This window comes from Rhinatrema bivittatum, chromosome 2 (assembly GCF_901001135.1).
Source record: "Rhinatrema bivittatum chromosome 2, aRhiBiv1.1, whole genome shotgun sequence".
Lineage (NCBI taxonomy): Eukaryota > Metazoa > Chordata > Amphibia > Gymnophiona > Rhinatrematidae > Rhinatrema > Rhinatrema bivittatum.
In genome coordinates, this window is record NC_042616.1 from 120,357,954 (window position 1) to 120,379,442 (window position 21,489).

General features: G+C 41.6%; 1 protein-coding gene across 1 annotated transcript in view; it reads left to right on the forward strand.

The window, feature by feature from the left end:
- PARD3 (par-3 family cell polarity regulator) overlaps positions 1-21,489 on the forward strand; it is a 1,467,145-nt gene that overhangs the window by 150,593 nt on the left and 1,295,063 nt on the right. Inside the window, 1 exon segment of the mRNA XM_029588581.1 lies at positions 9,694-9,795. Within this exon segment, the coding sequence (XP_029444441.1) occupies positions 9,694-9,795 (102 nt within the window).

Below are 21,489 nucleotides of genomic sequence, written 5' to 3' on the forward strand. Positions count from 1 at the left end.
ACAGGAGATAGAGGGTCACCTCTCTCTTTTATCAGAGGTGGGTCAAGATTACATCGGATCAGTGGGTCCTGGAGGTGATACGAGCAGGATATGCACTGGAGTTTCACAGTATTCCTTGGAACATGTTCATGGCATCCCCCCACAGATGAAGCAGGCAGTGGAGGATACATTGGCAAGGCTCCTCAGAGTGAGGGCTGTGGTCCTATTGCCCACATCTTAAAAAAAATACAGGGCAATATTCCATTTATTTTGTTGTGCCAAATAAGGAGGGCTCCTTTCATCCCATCCTGGACCCTCAAGGGTGTCAGTCGTATTCTGCGAGTGATACTTTTTCACATGGAAACATTGAGCTCTGTGATCCTGGCAGTACAGTTGGGGAAATTTCTGACCTCTCCGGATCTGTAAGAGGTGTATCTTCACATTCCCATCTTATTGGAACATAGATTCCTGCGGTTTGCAGTTTTTGGAAGCCACTTTAAGTGCATAACCCACTTGCTCTGGATTCATCTGTCTGTCCTAAAGACAAGGAAATTATCAGATAAGTAGTAATTTCTCATTTCTGAGGAAGGAAGTATTAGTGCCCGAAAGCTAGTCAAGAATTGTAAGTTTAATAAAATGCTTTCACTTTTAATTTTTTTTGTTAACTTTTATTCTCAAATAATGCTGTTGCTGTTTACACACTGAACTGAGCTATTTTTTTTGTTAACCTTTATATTCAATAATTTAGTTGTTACCTCACTGAATATTGTCCACAGTAATTCCAAGATCCGTTTGCTGAGTAGTATCGCCTAGTGTGGAGGCCAGCATGCTGTACTTATAGATTTGATTTTTTTTCCGCCCCCCCCCCTCCCCCCCATGAGCATCACTCTGCATTTGTCCATGTTAAACTTCATCTGCCGGATAGATACCTGGTTCCCCTGTCATTTAGACCAGGGATTCTCAACCCATTTCTCGAGGCACACCTAATCAGTCCGGTTTTCAGGATATCCACAGTGAATATGCATGAGAGAGATTTGCATGCACTGCCTCCATTTTTTTTTTTTTTGCAAATCTCTCTCATGCATATTCATTGTGGATATCTTGAAAACCATACTGAGGCTGAGAACTCCTGATATAGTCGCCCAGTCTCACAAAGTGGTCCTGTAACTTTTCTCAGTCAACTCGAATTCTGACCATTTGAATAATTTTGTGTCATCTGCACATCTGGTCCCTTCATTCCTTGCTCCCTTTTTAGGTCCATTAATAAATATTTAAACAGTGGTTTAGGCCGTTCAGTGGAATAGTTATCTGCTCACGACACCAGGTTTACGCTTCCAGTGAGCTTTGACAGAAGCTGCGCTGGACCTCACTGGGAGCAGATAAGTACTGACCTTGCTTCTGGTACAGCCATAGGTCCTTTATTTTTTTTGGGGGGGGGGGGGGGGGTTTCCTGGCAAAACCACTATCTACCCGGAAGATATCCGGGTAAGTAGTACGTTAGACCTACCTCCGAGCTAACGTAACCGGATATATACGATGTTTGGCTATGTTAGCCGGATCACTCAACTCCTCCCCGGATCGCTCCAGTAACATCTCCTTTTTACCTGGCTAAGTTATAGCTGGATAAGTGGCTGAACATGTCACCTGTACCATTTTTTAAATGGATAATGATTGTTATCCGTCTAAATGGTTTTTGAATTTGGACCTTTGCATTTTCTAATTCTGCATATGGTTTAGTCGCCTTCACCTACAGGTGCTTTCATTCTTTTAAACTCATTACCTCTGCTCTTCTCAACTTTCTACCTACCCCTCATTACCTCTGGTCATCAGAAAAATCACTGTTATATATACCTTTCTTCTCCCTTGCCATCTCCTGACTTTGTGCTTTCCGTTTTTCTGCACTCCGTGCCTGGAATCGCCTTCCTGAGCTTGTGCATCACATCTCCTCTCTGGACATATTAAAGACCTGCCTAAAAATCCCTCTTTGAGTTTGCATGTGAACCTTAAACCCTCAACCATGGTGTTTCCAGAGCTTAGGAAATACAGTTACTGAAAACTCTTATTTATGTGTTTGGCTTGACTAGATTGTACAAGCCCACATACATGTAGTAGTGCTGTAGAAATAAGCGGTAGTGGAAAATATAGATTAGATCTGAACAAATCATGACCTAGCAGCATGCCTCTCAAAATAAAAAAAAAAAAAAAAAAAAATTTTTTACTGCTCTATAGGTATAAATATTTGATTGCTTCCAATTAAGATGTTTTCTCTGATTCATTGCCATGCTTTCAAAGAAAAATTATCACATAAATTGAGACTGGAATATAGGTAATTTAATTAAGTGGTTTACCACATTGGAATTTGAGGTTACATAATAAGTAGCTTGACCAGAATCACAGCGCAGAAGGACCAAGAGCTTATAGAAACAGCATGGTGTTTTCTCCTTATTAAAGTGTACATTATTTAATTTATTTAAAAAAAACCCTCTATTATCAAACCAGTTAAACAGTTTATTGCTCAAGAGAGTTCAACACTAGTTTGCTAACCTATTGTTTTCTATTAATTGCCAAACTGGTTCAAGTCTCTAATTGAAAATAAGGTCAAACTGAAATGAAATACTTGTCCGAAATAAGAAGATATCAGAAATACAGCAAATTCCATTGAAAGGAATATATGATATGTGTAACCTCAATATTTAAGGTCCCAAAATATTAATATAAAAGTAATTACTATTTTAAGAATTTTTTGGGCCTCTGTACTAAATATTTCCCCATAGACATAAAATGGAAAAAACTATTTAGTATCTCATTCCCTTTCTGTGGGTTAAAGGTGTTAGAAGAACAATCCTAGTTTTCAGGTCCAGAAAAAGAAGCAGTCTGCAGTAAAACCCTTTAGACTTTACTATATAAGAATTGCTGTACTGTGTTAGAGAAAAGGGTCTGTCTATGCTAGTATTCTGTCTCAAGGAGTTACAAGTACTGGATGCCTAGACAGCATAGCCATGAAACAGGTGCTATTTAGAGTGGTCCTTTGCTGTCAAACACTCATTTAATGATGCCCTGAATCTGGGTATATATATTCCCGAGTGTTAAATTTTACAGGAAGATTTTCACATTGTGTAGATGTGTTACAGGACTCCATTTTTGTTTTTATGGCAAATTGTCACACACAGTCTTATTCAGAAAACTGCTTGCAGACCTGAAACTCTCAAACTATGTGAGCTTTACATGAACAAACTCACAGTAATGGATACTGCAGCTTTTACTCACTCACTGGGTCATTTATCATTTCGTGTTAGGGCCTTAACGCTAAGGTTAAGGTCCTAACGCATGAATTAAATAGCACATTGTCATAACTAATATGACATTGACTAATATGCCAATGTCATATTAGTTATACAGGTGGGAGGAGTTTGGGTAGACTTAATGGCAATGAGCAGCTCCTAACATCAAATGCGATAGAGTAATACACAGAAAATCTTCAGTGATGTCAGCCTTGCTGTTCATACTTCTGACTGTGTATATAAAACTTCTCCCCTCAAACCTACCTCACCCAGAGTTAAACGTGCCCCTCTTACAGTGGTATAACTATTAATCTTACATATTGGTCTCTATAGAGTCGCTCTTGCTCTCTCTCTCTCTCTCTCGCTCTCTTCCTGATGCAGGAGTAGGGAAATTAGCCTATGCCCCCTTTTTTTTTATCACAGGTGCTATTTCCACTATTTTTATAGCATTTTGATAAATCTAGGCCATAGTCTGGTTGTAATCAATAATCTATAATAGTGCATGGGATAAGACACAATTTCCATTTGTGCATTGCAAACTGGCTAAAAGATTGAAAACAGAGAGTAAGATTAGTCAGTTTTCTCAGTGGAGAAAGGTAAACAGTGGAGTGCCTCAGGGATCTGAACTTGGACCGGTGGTTTTTAACATATTTATAAATGATCTGGAAAAGGGAATGACAAGTGAGGTGATCAAATTTGCCGATGGCACCAAATTATTTAGAGTTATTAAATCACAAGCGGATTGTGATAAATTGTAGATGAACCTTGTGAGACTTGGAAGACTGCACATCCCAGTGGCAGATGAAATTTAATGTGGACAAGTGCAGAGTGATGCATATAGGGAAAAGTAAACCACATTGTAGGTATATGATGTTAGGTTCCATATTAGGAGTTACCAACTAGGAAAAAGATCTGAGTGTCATAGTGGACAATGCATTGAAATCATCAGTTCAGTGTGCTGCAGTGGTCAAAGAAGCAAATAGAATGTTAGGAATTGTTAGAAAAAGAAGGGTGAATAAAACAGAAAATGTCATAATGCCTCTGTATCGCTCCATGGTGAGACCGCACTTTGAGTACTATGTGCAGATCTGGTCGCCATAATCTCAAAAAAGATATAACCCCACTGGAAAAAGTTCAGAGAAGGGTGACCACAATTATAAAGGGGATGTAAGAAAAAAGGCTAAAGATCTTAGGCCTGTTCAGCTTGGAGAAATGACAGCTGAGCAGGGGACATGATAGAGCTCTATAGAATCATGAGAGGATTAGAACAAGTAAATGTGAATTGGTTATTTACTCTTTCAAAAAATACAAGGACTAGGGGGCATTCCATGAAGTTAAGTAGCACATTTAAAACAAATTAGAGAAAATGTTTTTTCACACAATGCACAATTAAGCTCTGGAATTCATTCCCAGAGAATGTGGTTAAGGCTGTTAGCATGGTTGGGTTTAAAAAAATGTTTGGATAAGTTCCTGGAGAAGTCCATTAACTACTATTTAATCAAATCGACTTAAGAAATAGCCATTCCTTATTGTTTGCATTAGTAGCATGGAGTTTATTTACTGTTTGAGTATTTGCCAGGTACTTGTATCCTAGGTTGGTCTCTGTCTGATCCAGTATGGCAACTTCTTATATTCATATGTTCAAATAAAAAAAATCAGCATGTAGTTGCTTATCCAGGTGCACAGCATATAAAACTCATGGTCTTGTCCTAGTTAATATTTTTAATGTGTCCCTTGCAGATATGAACCATTGGGTCTGTTTTGTTTTTTTGAAAGAGGATCAATATAACCTTGTAGTTTCTTCAGGTTCCTCAAATGTTTTCTTCCATGCTGGATAGAATAATTTGAACTTTGATTTCATATTTCTTGCATTGCCAGAAACTTCTCCTTTTATGCCATGAATTTATATAGATATGTGAAAATCAAAATGTTCTTATCTTCCCACAGTTCAGATTCCCATATCTGAATACTTTTTTTCGATTTCTAATAGAGTGTATCTTAAGCTATGAATCTTCATTATCCTCAGGCATTTTTGGAGAAGAATGCTCATGATGCGCTCTTTCAATCTCAAGGTCCTTCATAAACTGAATTTCCAGTAGCTTTGGAAGAAATATCTCTATAGATTTCTCTGGGTGATCACATGCCATTCTTTCCGGAATCTTCCACATTTTGACATTGCTTCTCTGTTTGGATCTTTCAAATCCCTTTTCAGTTAGGCAACTTTTTTGATTTTGTCCTGTAGTAGTGTTGCATTATCTCCTAACTAGGAAGTCCTTTCCTCCAATTGATCCACTTTTTTTTTTTTTTTTTTGTAATAAAGAGAATTGTGCTGTAAACAGCATTTCAAGTGAGAGAATGTTCAAGGCATCCCCCAAACCTCGGAAGAAATATTTTCTAATGTTATTCCTGCATGTACCCACTTAGGAACTCAATTTTATCAAATGTTGGAAGTGGGCATTGTTTGCCTCCTTTCCTCTATCTTCCCTAATAGTGTCATCTTTCCTCTGCCTGCTGCTACCTCAGATTGCTTCCTGGGCCTGCCCGGTTGCATCCTTGCCTCTCCTGATTGACAGGAAGAGTCAGTCTTCTGTGTCAGTCTTCTGTACCAGCTAATTTCAATCTCATTGTTTGAACTGTAGGTCTGACAGGTCCCATAGGAATACAAGACCCCCATACTGTTTGAGGATGCCAGCCAGCAGAGGAAACAGATGCAAATAAGAACACTCTCCTTCCAACTGCAGAGAGGGATGCAAGCAGGCAGGAATCAGTTGTGGGAGGTGGTTGGGGGAGAGAGGTCTGTGCAGGAGATCCAAGGTATGTGCAGTCTGGGGGAGGAAGGGAGAGAGAAGCTTATGGTCAAGCCACCTTTTCAATGGGAACCATAGGAAGCCAGCCTTTTGTGTTTTTCCTTGGTTTTTCCGGTCTGCAGAATCTGATCCCTTTTGATCTAGAATATATTTTTTGCTAAAAACACTGGTTTCTTTTGCATTATTTATTTATACTTTTGTGATTTGAATGTAGCTATAATAATCTATTTTATCTCCCTCCTAGTGTACATATTTAGGTCCTTAGGTGCAGACTCTGCACTGCTTCCATTCTGTCTATATCCTTTTGAAGGTATAGCCTCCAGACTTGGACACTGGAAATCTCACAGTGACTTGTGTAGAGGTGCTTTCACCTCCTTTTTTTTTTTTTTTTCCCTACTGATTATATCTATGAACCTCCACATTTCTCTGGTTTTGGCTACCATCTTGCTATTCTGTAACTTTGAGATTGTTGGATTTGATCACTTGGAGATCTCTCTCCTGTTTGAAATATGTCAGTGCCTCATTCGCTGTCATGTTCTGCTCCCTTGGATTTCTACATATGAAATGTTTGATACTATTCTTTTTTTGCATTGAAACTTAGCTGCCAGTGGTTCAGTGAGCCTGACTTTTATATATGCTGATGAATGAATTATTTTGTTTGTGGTTCTGAAATTTAGTGTTTATCTCTTTTTATGTCTACCTTGGAACGTATACTTGTTTTAGTTTTTATGAATCTGCCTTTAGTGTATGATTAGTCCAGTCATTGCAGTGATACTTCTGGACTGGGAGTCATGCAGGAGAACTCCTTTCAAAACAATGATCTTAAACTTTGTTTGAAATGTGTATCTTGCATATTCAAGTAGTTAACGCATGCGAAAACGCTGTAACGCAATTTGATAAATGACCCTATAAACTACTGAACATATAGACAGTCTTAATTTAATGGGACAAAGCCAACATGGATTTAGCCAAGGGAAGTTTTGTTTCGCCAATCTGCTATATTTTTTTGACGTTGTAAATAAATTTGTGGGTAAAGGTGAGCCAGTTGATATAATGTATCTAGATTTCCAAAAAGCATTTGACAAAGTCCCTCATGAGACTTCTGAGCAAATGAAAAAGTCATGGGATAGGAGGCGATGTCATATTGTGGATTGTGAACTGCTTAAATGATAGAAAACAAGAGAGTAGAGCTAAATGGTTGCTTTTTTTTTCAGTGGAGAAAGGTGAATAGTGGTGTGTTCTGGGACCACTGCTTTTTAACAAATTTATAAATGACCTGGAAATGGAAACAGTGAGTGACTTGATCAGATTTCCAGATGATACAATAGGGCCTATTGCAAGGTTTTCAGAAGGAGCCTTGGTATGGGGCCCTCAACTGAGGACTGGTGTTGCCAGGTTTGCCACTAAGGAGGCATGGGGTCTGTGGTGAATCAGCTGATGCAGGCCCTCCTACCCAGAATCCCATTTTCTCTCACTTGTCCTTCCTCCCCATCCAGCCCAGCAGCCATGCCCCTGTCAGTTTCTCCCTACTCTCCCAAGGCAAGATGGGTGGGGAATGTGCATGAACTTTCTTCCTCCTCACATGCACCCATTATCCCTGACACAGTCCTCTCTCTGTCACTTCCCATTCCTACCCAACCTCCCTCTGCCAGGACAGGCTCGTCGGAGAGCATTAATTGCTGGAGGTTGAATATTTTTAGTAGGGGGTAAAGGGGATTTTGTGGGGTTGGGACAGGTATATGTGGTCTATGGTTGTGTGTTGTCTCATTGTTCTTTAAATGTGGTGCATATTAATCATTTTGTACACTTTTCTTGATTTTTGCCAAGGGACAGGTTTAAAAAAAATGAATAAATGAAATGACCATAGGATATTTCCCTGCCCTCAATCCCAGCATGCTCTTTCTGGCCCCACCATGCGCCTCTTTTTCTCCCTCCCTCTAACTTTCCCAGTGACCTCTTTTAGGTTGTGACTGGTTCCTCCTCCTGGCCCATGAGGGCTGATAACACTGCCTCTTTCTCTATATAGCCCATCACGTCTTGTTCTCCGCATGGACTAACTCACTGCCAGTGATGTGACCTCTTCCTTTGTGTGTCCTTATCTCTTAAGACAGATGTCACCTCTTCTTCCTGCCTGCATGGGTCAGTTCAGCTGGCCCTGCATCCATAGATTTCTGAGGTTCCCCTGGAGACCCGGAGAGTGACCCCAATTTGCACCCATGCCTCCGTTTCCCTCTAGGGTCGGCCTAGTTGTTGCAATGACCAGGCTAAATTTAGGAGGGGGAATGTAATAGTGGGGAAAACCCCCCTGGTAGTTGTGAATGAAGTCTTTTGGTGCTAGATTCTAGCCCTGGTTCTGTATTGAGCTGGAAACCCAATATATTGGTATTTAGCTCACGCCTTTTCATTGGTAGCTCAAGGCGAGCTACATTTAGGGTGTACAGTAAGTAGGAGGGAAAACTGGATAAAGCAGAGTGATACATCAAAGTACAGCAGCTGCAGCTTTCCATTAAGGAAAGAGAATTTGGAAAACAGTTTTAGTAGGAATCTGATGGTTGGCACAACTGGATTTTGTCTTGGTAACTTAACCAATAAATGGTTTTATGTGACTTTTTTTTTCTCCATGAAACATTGTACATATCTGAATATTTAGGAAGTGAGTTGTTTGTTCCATGATATATCTAAAGTGTCTGGTGGATGGGATATATTGTTGGACTATTAAAATCAGCAGGGGACGTTAAAACTGAAAAAAAAAATTGCTTGATTGGTTAACACCACACCTGCCTTTATTTTGAGTACCAGGTCAGCTTGTGCTCTGGAATGACAGCTGGACCAAACATAACCGTAACAGCCTTGATAAGCAAGAACTAAATGAAAATGTGTTATATGTGAAATGGAAAACTCAAGTAATGATGTTTCATTTGCTCAAACAAGTGTGCAGCTCTCTTGAAAAAATAAGGTATTTTAGGGTTGCAACCAAGATTTGTGCTTTATGTAGAAGAGTGAGCCGGAATCCAACCTCGCCTTAATCATGGCGTATTTATTTTTATTTATTTTTATTTAACAGTTTTATATACCGAAGTTCTAGCAACAAAGTTACTAATCAATTCGGTTTACATTGTAACAATAAAATTGACAGAATGTAGAATAATGTCTTACAGAGAACAGGGAAGATTTAACTTGGAAAAATAAAATAAAATAACTTAATGAGAACAATAAATAACTTCAACGGAGTAAGGAGAGTACAATTTAAACAACAAAATAATTTAGGAGAATATATGTTCGGAATTGAATGAGTTGGGCCTGAGGTCGAATATTGAAAAGATCAGAATAGTTATTGGGATTAGGAGAATGCTTGATTAAACAACCAAGTCTTGGCGTATGCTGTAGGCTTTTCTTTCATAGGCTGGAATGCAGTTCCCTGGTGATGTAACGTCCTTACGAATAGTGTCTAATTTGAATCCAGCCGTAATATACACACAGCGTCTGTTTCATATTAACACAGTGGTTATTTTGCATTTTCTAAAGTTACTAAAAACTTCAAGCTCGTCACTCTCTTTCCTTTAAAGTATTCTGGAGTGACTTGTACATGGTAAAGCGCTTGACCGACCTGCTTTCTTTCTTTACAGGATCCTGATTATTGGGTGCAAGTGCATCGTTTGGAGCATGGCGATGGCGGTATCCTAGACCTCGACGATGTCCTTTGTGATGTGGTTGATGACAAAGACAGAGTGAGTACAGAGTGATGAGAACTGCAGGGAGCATTAATCTCACCAAGCATTATTAGTGCTCAGGAGTTGACTGGTGTGGAAGTATTTTTTTTTTCTTTAATTCATATCCACACATTCTTTTGTGAAGTAACTAGTTTCTTATGATGTTGGGATGAATTGGCAGTCTGTATAACCGTTTGGTACAGTACTTATCTTAAGCAAGAATTTCACTATATAACAGGCTTGTTTGTTTGAAATTTCATGGCTCTTATATCTTTAAATTCACAAAGCTGTGTAATTCTAAAGGAAACCCCATGTAAGATTTCCTCATTTGGATGGCAAGCTATTTCAGCAATAAGTAGGTTGTCTTTAATTTGGTCTTTCCATGCAAGAGATAAATTGTGGGAAAGGAGCATTATAAATTATCATCAGTGTTTGGCTTGTAGGGAAGAGATGACGAATTCTAACCACACTGACCCGGTGAAAGGTGACTGAAATGTTGAACCCTGGCCTATTGCTTGGTTAATATTCGGTAATCAATCAGAAATCGGAGATCCTGTTACCTGCTTTTCATATACAGTGTAATATTTCAGTCGACATAACATATTTATTTTGTACACTATTTTGTAATAATGTACATGGCTGTTGCCATGTGCATGTTAAAATATAGCCTAACTAGCCGTTAAGCCCGTAACAACGGGCTCGGTCCGTTTCCTTCCCACTCCCTCCCCCTCATTCTCCCTCCTCCTTCACTCTCACTCCCTCACCTCCCTTCCCCTCTCTCTCACCTCCCTCTCTCTCACACCTCCCTCCCTCCCTCTCACCTCCCTCTGTCACCTCCCCCTCTCTCTCTCTCTCACCTTCCCTCTCACCACCTTCTCCTCCCGCTCCTGCCGGCAGATCTCGGGGGGGGGTGTCACTCCCGCGCGCGCGGCGCTGCTTCTCCTGCCGCTCCTGCCGGCAGATCTCGGGGGGGGGGGGGTGTCACTCGCGCGCGGCGGCGCTGCTTCTCCTGCCGACAGATCTCGGAGGGGGGTGTCACTCGCGCGCGGCGCCTCTGTTCCTCCTCCCGCTCCTGCTTCGCGGCCGCCGCCGCTCCTGCGGCCCCACCGCCATGTTTTTTGTTTCGGGCACGCACGGCTCTGACCAACGTGCTAGCCCGCACATGCGCGGTAGAGCTGCTCTCTACTGCGCATTTGCGGGCCGTCGGTCAGAGCCCATTTATAAGGTAGATGAAGCCAAGATGATTTATTTTATGATGGGATTTGCGCGCCCTAGCACCAAGGAAACATAAGTGAAATAGTTTTGTATCTGTAGGGTGTCAGCCTGTTTAAAACTGTGTAGGAAAGAGAAAAGACTGAAGCAAGCACATATAGCAAAAAAGGATAAGAAATGCCACAGATTAACATAGAATCCGTGGCACGCTGGAAGTGAAACACACCTGGGACTTGAATTTGGACATTGAAAACAAAGGTGCTCATGATTTGGGTGGATTTACATCTAAGGAGATTTTATTTTCTGTTTATCTTTTATCAAAATTCTTTTTACTCAGGAAATCGAACTGTTGTGCACACTAACATTAATAAGTAGATTTAAATGTAACTGTATTGACACTTGTGCTCTGAGGACACAGATTTTTATTTTTTATTTTATTTAATACTAGCTGTACCCGGCCACGCGTTGCCGTGGCTCAGTCTGGTTTAATTTCACAATGCGCATTAGCTCTGCTCCGGCCGTCCCAACGCCCTCCCCCCCTTCCCCGGCAGTGGACGGACTGGCTCGGCGACTCTTCTTCCCTTTCCTCCTCCTGTGTGTAACTGTCCGGCAGTCCCTACTCCCTCCCCCCTTCCCCAGCGGTGGAGGAATGGGCTAAGCCGTTTCTCGGAGCGGCGACTCGTCTGCCCTTTTCTCCTCCCCTCTGTGACACCCAGCAGGTAGCGCAGAGCTCTATGGTCCGCACATACGCAGTAAAGCTGCTCTCTACTGCGCATTTGCGGTCCGTCGGTCAGAGCCCATTTATATTGTAGATAGCGTGTGTTGCTTTTACATCCAACAGATGGCGCTGTTTTTGCAAAAATGCATGTTTTTACCTGTCACGGGTGTGACATCTATATAATATAAGTATATAATGCAACGTTGTGTCAAAATTTCAAAGCAATCAGTGAAGAACTTTCGGAGATTTAAGATTTGGAACAAACGAACATTTACATTTTTATTTATATAGATTTATGCGGCACTAGCATTTATGGGCAGGTAACTTATTTGATTCAACTTTAATCTTTCTGCAGATGATAAATAGCGCCGATTGTAAATAAGGAGATAGAGCAGCTTTTAAACTAGAACAAAGGGGAAAGCCGACAGTCGCTCAGCAGCGCATGGTTCGGAGAGAGGTATCTTTAAAGGATACTAATGATGCATTAGAATTAGGGCATCCCGACAGTGAGGTTCCAATAATTAGAAAAGTAGTCCAAGTGCCTGTAACTAAAAACTCACCTGAGCTAAAAAATTCACTTATCCCTATCAATTAAAAAGCAGAGTGATAATACAAACAAAAAACAAACTTTTAAATGTTTGTATGCTAATGCCAGAAGTCTAAGAAGTAAGATGGGAGAATTAGAATGTATAGCAGTAAATGATGGCATAGACTTAATTGGCATCTCAGAGACATGATGGAAAGAGGATAACCAATGGGACAGTGCTATATTTATTTATTTATTTATTTATTTCTTTTGTATACCGACATTCGATCGAGATATCACATCGGTTTCCAGATAACTAAAGGAATAGGGTGGTAACAGCCCTATTTTACATTATAACATGGTATTAAATAGATATAAGAATATTTTACATTATAACATGGTAATAAATATAACAAGAATATTTTACATTATAACATGGTAATAAATATAACAAGTTGTAACAGAACTAACAGGAGTACATGGAACATTAGACTATAGTATATAACATATGTACATAAATGGCTTGTTGATGAGGATAAATTATGGTAAGGAGAGCAGGGAGTGTAGAGGGGGGAGGGGAGAGGAAGGGATGTGTGGGAGGAAGGTAGTGATAGGGAGGGAAAGGGTGGTGGGAGATGCTTGTGTAGGGAGGGAAAGGTGTGGGGCGAGATGCTTGTGGAGGGGGCATGGAGTGGATGGTGCGATTGGGCGGGTTATGTGTCGGGTGGGAAAGCTTTTAAAAATAGCCATGTTTTGAGGTGTTTTTTGAAGACTTGCAGTGAAGGTTCGTTTCTGAGACAGGTGGGGAGGGTGTTCCATAAGGTGGGGCCCGCTATTGTTATGGCTCGTTTGCGGGTGACGTTGAGGTGTGCAGCTTTGAGATTGGGGACGGCTAGGAGTCCAGTGTTGGTGGATCTGAGAGTTCTTTGAGTGGGGTAAGGTTGTATTCCGTTGTTTAGCCAGTCCATTTTGTTGTTGTTTATTTTTTTGTGCATGAGGGTGAGGGTTTTATACTGGATTCTTTGTGTAATGGGTAGCCAGTGGAGTTCTTTGAGCGTGGGTGTGATGTGAGGGGATTTTTTGTTGTTAGAGATGATTCTGGCGGCAGCGTTCTGTAGAACTTGGAGGGGTTTGATGTGTATTTCTGGTAGTCCGAGGAGGAGGGAGTTGCAGTAGTCGAGTCTTGACAAGATAATTGATTGGAGGACTGTTCTGAAATCGTGCTCTTGGAGAAGGGGTTTGAGTTTTTTTAGTGTCTGCAGTTTGAAGAATCCATCTTTGATTGTATTGGAGATGTGTCGTTTAAAGTTGAGTTGGCTGTCAATTGTTACGCCTAGGTTTCTTGTGGACGGCGTGAGTGAGGTTTGTGAGATTTGTGGCACTCCCGGGTTGTTTGAGTTTCCTGGGTGGTCAGAGGGGGTGCACATGAGTGGATAGGAGGGATGGTCATCGTGGATGTGAATGATTTCTGTTTTGGCTTGGTTGAGACATAGTGATAATTGAGATAGTAAATGGGATAAGTTTGAGCTGAGTTTGTTCCATTTTTCCATAGTGAGTTGAATGGAGTTGTTTATGGGGAGTAATATTTGTATGTCGTCTGCATAGACAAAGTAGGTGAGGTTTGCCTCTGATAGGTATTTGCATAGTGGGATGAGATATATGTTGAAGAGGGTTGATGATAGGGAAGAACCTTGTGGGACTCCATGAGTGAGGGGCACTTGTGAGGATTCAGATGAGTTCATCTTGACGATGTAAGATCTGTTTGAGAGGTAGGATTTGAACCACTTGATTGTGGTGTCTTGGAGACCAATTTCTTTAAGTCTGGTGAGGAGTGTTCTGTGATTGATGGTGTCGAAGGCGGCTGATATATCAAGAAGTATCAGGAGGAACGATTTGCCTTTGTCGCGGCCTTTGAGGATGGTATCGGTGAGGGAGAGGAGGAGGGTTTCAGTGCTGAAGAGTTTTCTGAAACCATGTTGTGCAGGCTGAAGAACATTAAAGGTTTCAAGGTGGTCTGTGAGTTGATTGTTGACTGTTTTTTCGATGATTTTTGCTAGGAATGGGAGGTTGGAGACTGGTCTGTAGTTTGCTGGGTCGGATTTGTCGAGTTGAGGCTTTTTGATGATTGGTTTGATGATGGCGTTTTTTGAGTTTTTCTGGGAAGATTCCTTGTTCTAGGGATAGGTTGATGATGTAGGTTATTGGTTTGACAATAATCTCTCTGATGAGTTTTAGGGTTTTGATGGGGATGGGGTCTAAGGAGTGGGATGCAGGGTTGGTTTTTCTGATGATAGGTTCAATTTCTGTGGTAGCAACGGGAGTGAATTGTGACCATGAGTGGATAGGAGGGGGGGTGTCAATTAAGTCATTGTGGGTTTGCGGAATCTTGGCAATGATGTTGTTGACTTTATCCTTGAAGAATTGTGCTAGTTTTTTCACTGGAGATGTTGCTGGAGTTTGGCGTATTGTCATTTTGGATGGGGTTGGTAAGGTCTTTGACATAGGCGAAGAGGGTCCTTGGGTTAAATTGGTAATCGTGAATTCTTGATGTGTGGAAATTACGCTTTGCTGTGTTAAGGTCAGTTGTATAGTTGTGTAGTAGTGTTCTGTATTTGTCTTTCAGGTTTGAAGTGGGGGTTCGTCTCCACTGTTTCTCAGTCTGTCTCAGTGTTCGCTTTGAGGTTTTCAGTTCTGGGGTGTACAAATATACCGGGGTACAAATTATATCGCAGTGACAGAGAGGAGCACCCGGGAGGAGGTGTGGCACTTTATGTCCGGGATGGCATAGAGTCCAACAGGATAAACATCCTGCATGAGACTAAATACAAAATTGAATCTTTATGGGTAGAAATCCCTTGTGTGTTGGGGAAGACTATAGTGATAGGGGTATACTACCGCCCACCTGGTCAAGATGGTGAGACGGACAGTGAAATGGTAAGAGAAATTAGGGAAGCTAACCAAATTGGTAGTGCAGTAATAAAGGGAGACTTCAATTACCCCAATATTTACTGGGTAAATGTATCATCGGGTCACGCTAGAGAGATAACGTTCCTGGATGGAATAAATGATAGCTTTATGGAGCAATTGGTTCAGGAACCGACGAGAGAGGGAGCAATTTTAGATCTAATTCTCAGTGGAGCACAGGACTTGGTGAGAGAGGTAACGGTGGTGGGGCCGCTTGGCAATAGTGATCATAATATGATCAAATTTGATTTAATGACTGGAAGAGGAACAGTGTGCAAATCCACAGCTCTCGTGCTAAACTTTCAAAAGGGAAACTTTGATAAAATGAGAAAAATTGTTAGAAAAAAACTGAAAGGAGCAGCTACAAAAGTAAAAAATGTCCAAGAGGCGTGGTCATTGTTAAAAAATACCATCCTAGAAGCACAGTCCAGATGTATTCCACACATTAAGAAAGGTGGAAAAAAGGCAAAACGATTACCAGCATGGTTAAAAGGGGAGGTGAAAGAAGCTATTCTAGCCAAAAGATCTTCATTCAAAAATTGGAAGAAGGATCCAATAGAAGAAAATAGGATAAAGCATAAACATTGGCAAGTTAAATGTAAAACATTGATAAGACAGGCTAAGAGAGAATTCGAAAAGAAGTTGGCAGTAGAGGCAAAAACTCACAGTAAAAACTTTTTTAAATATATCCGAAGCAGAAAGCCTGTGAGGGAGTCAGTTGGACCGTTGGATGATCGAGGGGTTAAAGGGGCACTTAGAGAAGATAAGGCCATCGCGGAAAGATTAAATGATTTCTTTGCTTCGGTGTTTACTGAAGAGGATGTTGGGGAGGTACCCGTAATGGAGAAGGTTTTCATGGGTAAAGATTCAGATGGACTGAATCAAATCACGGTGAACCTAGAAGATGTGGTAGGCCTGATTGACAAACTGAAGAGTAGTAAATCACCTGGACCGGATGGTATACACCCCAGAGTTCTGAAGGAACTAAAAAAATGAAATTTCAGACCTATTAGTAAAAATTTGTAACTTATCATTAAAATCATCCATTGTACCTGAAGACTGGAGGATAGCAAATGTAACCCCAATATTTAAAAAGGGCTCCAGGAGTGATCCGGGAAACTACAGACCGGTTAGCCTCACTTCAGTGCCAGGAAAAATAGTGGAAAGTGTTCTAAACATCAAAATCACAGAACATATAGAAAGACATGGTTTAATGGAACAAAGTCAGCATGGCTTTACCCAAGGCAAGTCTTGCCTCACAAATCTGCTTCACTTTTTTGAAGAAGTTAATAAACATATGGATAAAGGTGAACCGGTAGATATAGTATACTTGGATTTTCAGAAGGCGTTTGACAAAGTTCCTCATGAGAGGCTTCTAGGAAAAGTAAAAAGTCATGGGATAGGTGGCGAGGTCCTTTCGTGGATTGCAAACTGGCTAAAAGACAGGAAACAGAGAGTAGGATTAAATGGACAATTTTCTCAGTGGAAGGGAGTGGACAGTGGAGTGCCTCAGGGATCTGTATTGGGACCCTTACTTTTCAATATATTTATAAATGATCTGGAAAGAAATACGACGAGTGAGATAATCAAATTTGCAGATGACACAAAATTGTTCAGAGTAGTTAAATCACAAGCAGATTGTGATAAATTGCAGGAAGACCTTGTGAGACTGGAAAATTGGGCATCCAAATGGCAGATGAAATTTAATGTGGATAAGTGCAAGGTAATGCATATAGGGAAAAATAACCCATGCTGTAATTACACAATGTTAGGTTCCATATTAGGTGCTACAACCCAAGAAAGAGATCTAGGTGTCATAGTGGATAACACATTGAAATCATTGGTTCAGTGTGCTGCGGCAGTCAAAAAAGCAAACAGAATGTTGGGAATTATTAGAAAGGGAATGGTGAATAAAACGGAAAATGTCATAATGCCTCTGTATCGCTCCATGGTGAGACCGCACCTTGAATACTGTGTACAGTTCTGGTCGCCGCATCTCAAAAAAGATATAATTGCGATGGAGAAGGTACAGAGAAGGGCGACCAAAATGATAAGGGGAATGGAACAGCTCCCCTATGAGGAAAGACTAAAGAGGTTAGGACTTTTCAGCTTGGAGAAGAGACGACTGAGGGGGGATATGATAGAGGTGTTTAAAATCATGAGAGGTCTAGAACGGGTAGATGTGAATCGGTTATTTACTCTTTCGGATAGTAGAAAGACTAGGGGGCACTCCATGAAGTTAGCAAGGGGCACATTTAGAACTAATCGGAGAAAGTTCTTTTTTACTCAACGCACAATTAAACTCTGGAATTTGTTACCAGGGGATGTGGTCAGTGCAGTTAGCTGTGTTTAAAAAAGGATTGGATAAGTTCTTGGAGGAGAAGTCCATTACCTGCTATTCAGTTCACTTAGAGAATAACCACTGCCATTAGCAATGGTTACATGGAATAGACTTAGTTTTTGGGTACTTGCCAGGTTCTTATGACCTGGATTGGCCACTGTTTGAAACAGGATGCTGGGCTTGATGGACCCTTGGTCTGACCCAGTATGGCATTTTCTTATGTTCTTAAGTGGCCATATCTCTTCAATCGCTCTGTAGAATGGTTTGAATCAAAGCAGTAATCGGGCACAAAATTGTATTATAAGCAGTAATTAAACATGTTAACAAACTTTTTTTTATTTTTTGCCAGCAAACTTGTTTTAAACTGTAGAACCTAAAATGAAAAAAAAAAAAAGTGTGGGTTTTGGGGCTCTTGGACGATTTGAGTTTCCTGCCCACACTGATGAGATCAGCTTTTTCTGGAAGCAATTAAGTCCCACTGTTCAGTATGGAGTCTGGAGTCATCCCGTTAAGTGAGTGACGGGGCAAGAAGGAAAAAAAAAGAGAGAGAGAGAGAGCAAAATGCGGGAACCGTTCACTATCAGAAGCCAATCGTCTCCACTCATGAATGTAGGTATTCAGTTTCATTACAAATCCCAAAAGGGAACGGCTGCTGCTGGTCTCTCGTGCACCTTAGGAAGTTTGTGTTGCGGCTGAAATAAACCAGAGCTCATAGAAACCAAAAAAAAAAAAAAGAAGTAGTTCCTTTATTGAACAAAACTGAGGCGTTTTCTGACCTGAGGTAGTTACTTAGGGGAACTAAATTATCTCTCCTTTTTCCTCCAAGGAGTCCCTCCAGCCCCTTCTTCTTTCTTATCTTGCTTGTATCTGAGATTCAAATTGGATGAACTCCATTCTTTACCCTTCGTGGGTTGTTTTTTTTAAAAACAATTTCTCATGTTCCCTCCCCTCTTCTCTATATATAGGTTGGGCTCCTGCAAGTATCTCTGCTGTGGCTACGCAGAATGCAGCCCCATATGGCGCTCCTTGGGTGCTGCCTTTTGGTTGGCCTTCATATTTGCCTTAATTGGCTTTCGTCACAGGCCCTGGGGACTCTTGAGTTTTATTTTTGCACTTATCCCTAGACAGCCTGAGGAGCACCAGGCAAGTCCCTGTTTTTTTTTTTTTTTTGCTGGGCAGCAGTGCGAGTTAATGGCTGAGCCACTGGGCTTTGTTTTTTCTAGTATTAATCTCTTTCCTCCTCCTTCCTGATTTTTGTTCTTAAATTCTTCATACTTTTATTTCTTAACAGTTTCTCTGGCTTATTGTGGTTTGCAATTTCATTTGACTTATTCAGATTTGTAAATTTGAGAAGAGGGGTGGCAGTGCTACCACGGAGGGTTTTAAAATGATTATTCCTTCAGTATTTTTAGCAAACTACAGGGTGAGTGTAATCCTCTGTACAGAAACATGACAGGAGTTTGAACCTTTAGAGCAGTACTTTCTTTGTGAAGGCCTTAATATTTTGGTCTAACCAGGCAGATGCTTGTAGGTTGTCCAACTACAAAATAAAGTGCATGCAATTGACTCTCCCAGCAGAGGCACAGGATCCTTTGGTCTGCAGAGTCCGTGTCCCCAGTCTTCTGTGGTTCTGCAGCCACGGGAAGAGATGCAAAATCCAATCCTTACTGTGGCAGTCCTCTTTCTCCTTGGGAGACTGAAGAGGGAGGGGGGGGGGGGCGCGTGGCACAAGTGGAAGCAGCATCTCTTTATTTTCACCCCCACCTCTCTGCTGCGACCCGAGCTTTGGCAGAGCACTTCCTGGGCAGCTCCACGCTGGAGTTTCACGCCTCAGCCACGCGTGTAGCCAATAACGCTGTGCACAGGAAGAGGGTGCATACTTAGGAGCCCGCGTGGCCGCCGGCCTCTGGTGATGTCCGCATCTGCATGGGTTGGGAGAAGGGTTTACATGTGGGTGGAAGTGATAAGGTCAGAGGGGGTTTGGCAGTGAGACTGCTGGGGGATGAGAATGAGGGAGGGGATCTGAGAGGATGTTGGATTGGGTGAGAATGAATGAGTGAATTGGAGGTGGGTGGGAGTGTATGTTAGAGTGAGTGAGAGAGAAAAGAGATCATTGGGAAGGGTTTGTGAGTGGATCCATCCTCCTCCTTGATCCTGTATCTCGCCCTCATCCAGCATCCTCCTCGAGACCCTTTTCCTTTCTATCCCTCATGCCCCTCTCTTTTCTTCCTTCTGCTTTAAGTTCTTCCTCTCCTTCTGCCTCCCCCCCCCCCCCCCCCCCCTGAGATCCTTCTCCAAGATCCCCTCCCCTATCGCTTTTCTCTAATTCCCTCTTCTCAGCACGGATCACAGTTCCCAATCCCGCCCCCCCCCCCCCCCAAAAAAAGGAAGGAAATAGTTATTTGGACACAAACTAAATTTAACGTACATGATTTCATATGCAAATATATGCAAATGTGTTATGGAATTGCCACAGAATATTCTAATGCTAGCTGCAGAATTGAGCTGCTATAGGAAACGAGGGACTGTATGTATAGTCCCCTTAGCATGTACACAAAATATACACAACCAGTGATGCAACTGGTTTCCATGTCTGTGCCAATTCATCCATTTTACTGTCTGATATTACGTTCAGGGTATGCGATTCTATCTATGGCATCTATCTGCCCTTGCATCTCCTCACCCTCCCCAGTTTTCCCTTCGTTAATCATTTTCAGTCTCAACTGTGATTTGCAGTTTGCATTTTGTTTTCCGCTGTTTTGAAGTCCTTTACGGGACCCTATCTTGGTTTTGTTTTGTTTTGTTTTGATGCCCCGCTTGGTCATAACCTGTTCCTTCATGCCAATTCTTTTCTAATTCTAATTTTAATGTCAAATGTTCAAAAGTTCTAATGTTTATTGTAACACCTTGCTTGCGATGGTTCTGTTATATTGTAAACCGGTATGATTTGTATTCTATACAGGAATGTCGGTATATAAGAATTCAAATAAATAAATAAATATTAATCAGGCAGGTTACTTTTACAAGTCTCTCCAAATTCAGCTCAGCATTCACCAATGCTATTAATACTAGATTTATTCCTTGCTCACTCCATGGTGCTGCTCAGGTCTAGCCCTTGTGCTGTCCCATTGCACAGAAACACTCCCTCGTCTCACTTTAAATTTGCAGTGGTAAAAGTTTGCAAGGATGACCTCTGAAGCTGAGGTCATGCATACCTTGGTGTGTTTCTGAGATTTCTTCCTGGCAGCTGCACATAGAGCTGTTGTGACTTCTCTTCCTTGTGAGAGCTGACAGCTTTTTCTGTGACAGTGTCAGGCTATGAGGATCTCTGAGCCTGTCCCCTTATCTTACCTCCTCTCGCCCTCCCCCAGTCTAAAAGCATGACTTCCAAGAAGCTTGTAGCCCAAACATGAAACCTGGGCCTACCCATTCCCACCCATGTGAAAGCAAACGAAATGAATCGCTGGGCTATTCAGCCGGCTGGGTGCAAACCTTTTTATTATAAGAAAAACCCAAATATATAGGAATTAGAATAACTCTGGTCTAAAAGCTGATGAAAATGAAACAGGGCCATTGTGAGGTATAGAAACCTCCACTGTCCCCTCCCTAACTAACAATTCCACAGTTCTCTGCAAAGTAAAGCCGAATGTCTTGCGAGAGTAGGAGGTGTGATGCCTTACAAGTAATTATGTTGACTTACTAAGCCATAGTTGTAGAACTGTACATTGTTCTCTCAAATTGACCTCTAGCTTTTTGACCCCGGCATGCTTCCTATTGAGTTTCTATGGTGTGTCACGCGGTGCAGGGCTGCCTTTCCCTGCCGCAGTCCGTCTTGTAGAGCACACCGCAGGCTTTGCAGAGACAGCCGGGTGCCGACGGGGAGGCTGCATGCATTTCCATAAGCAACATAGTCCTGCCCTGCCGTCACCTACGTCTAGGAATGTAAACTAG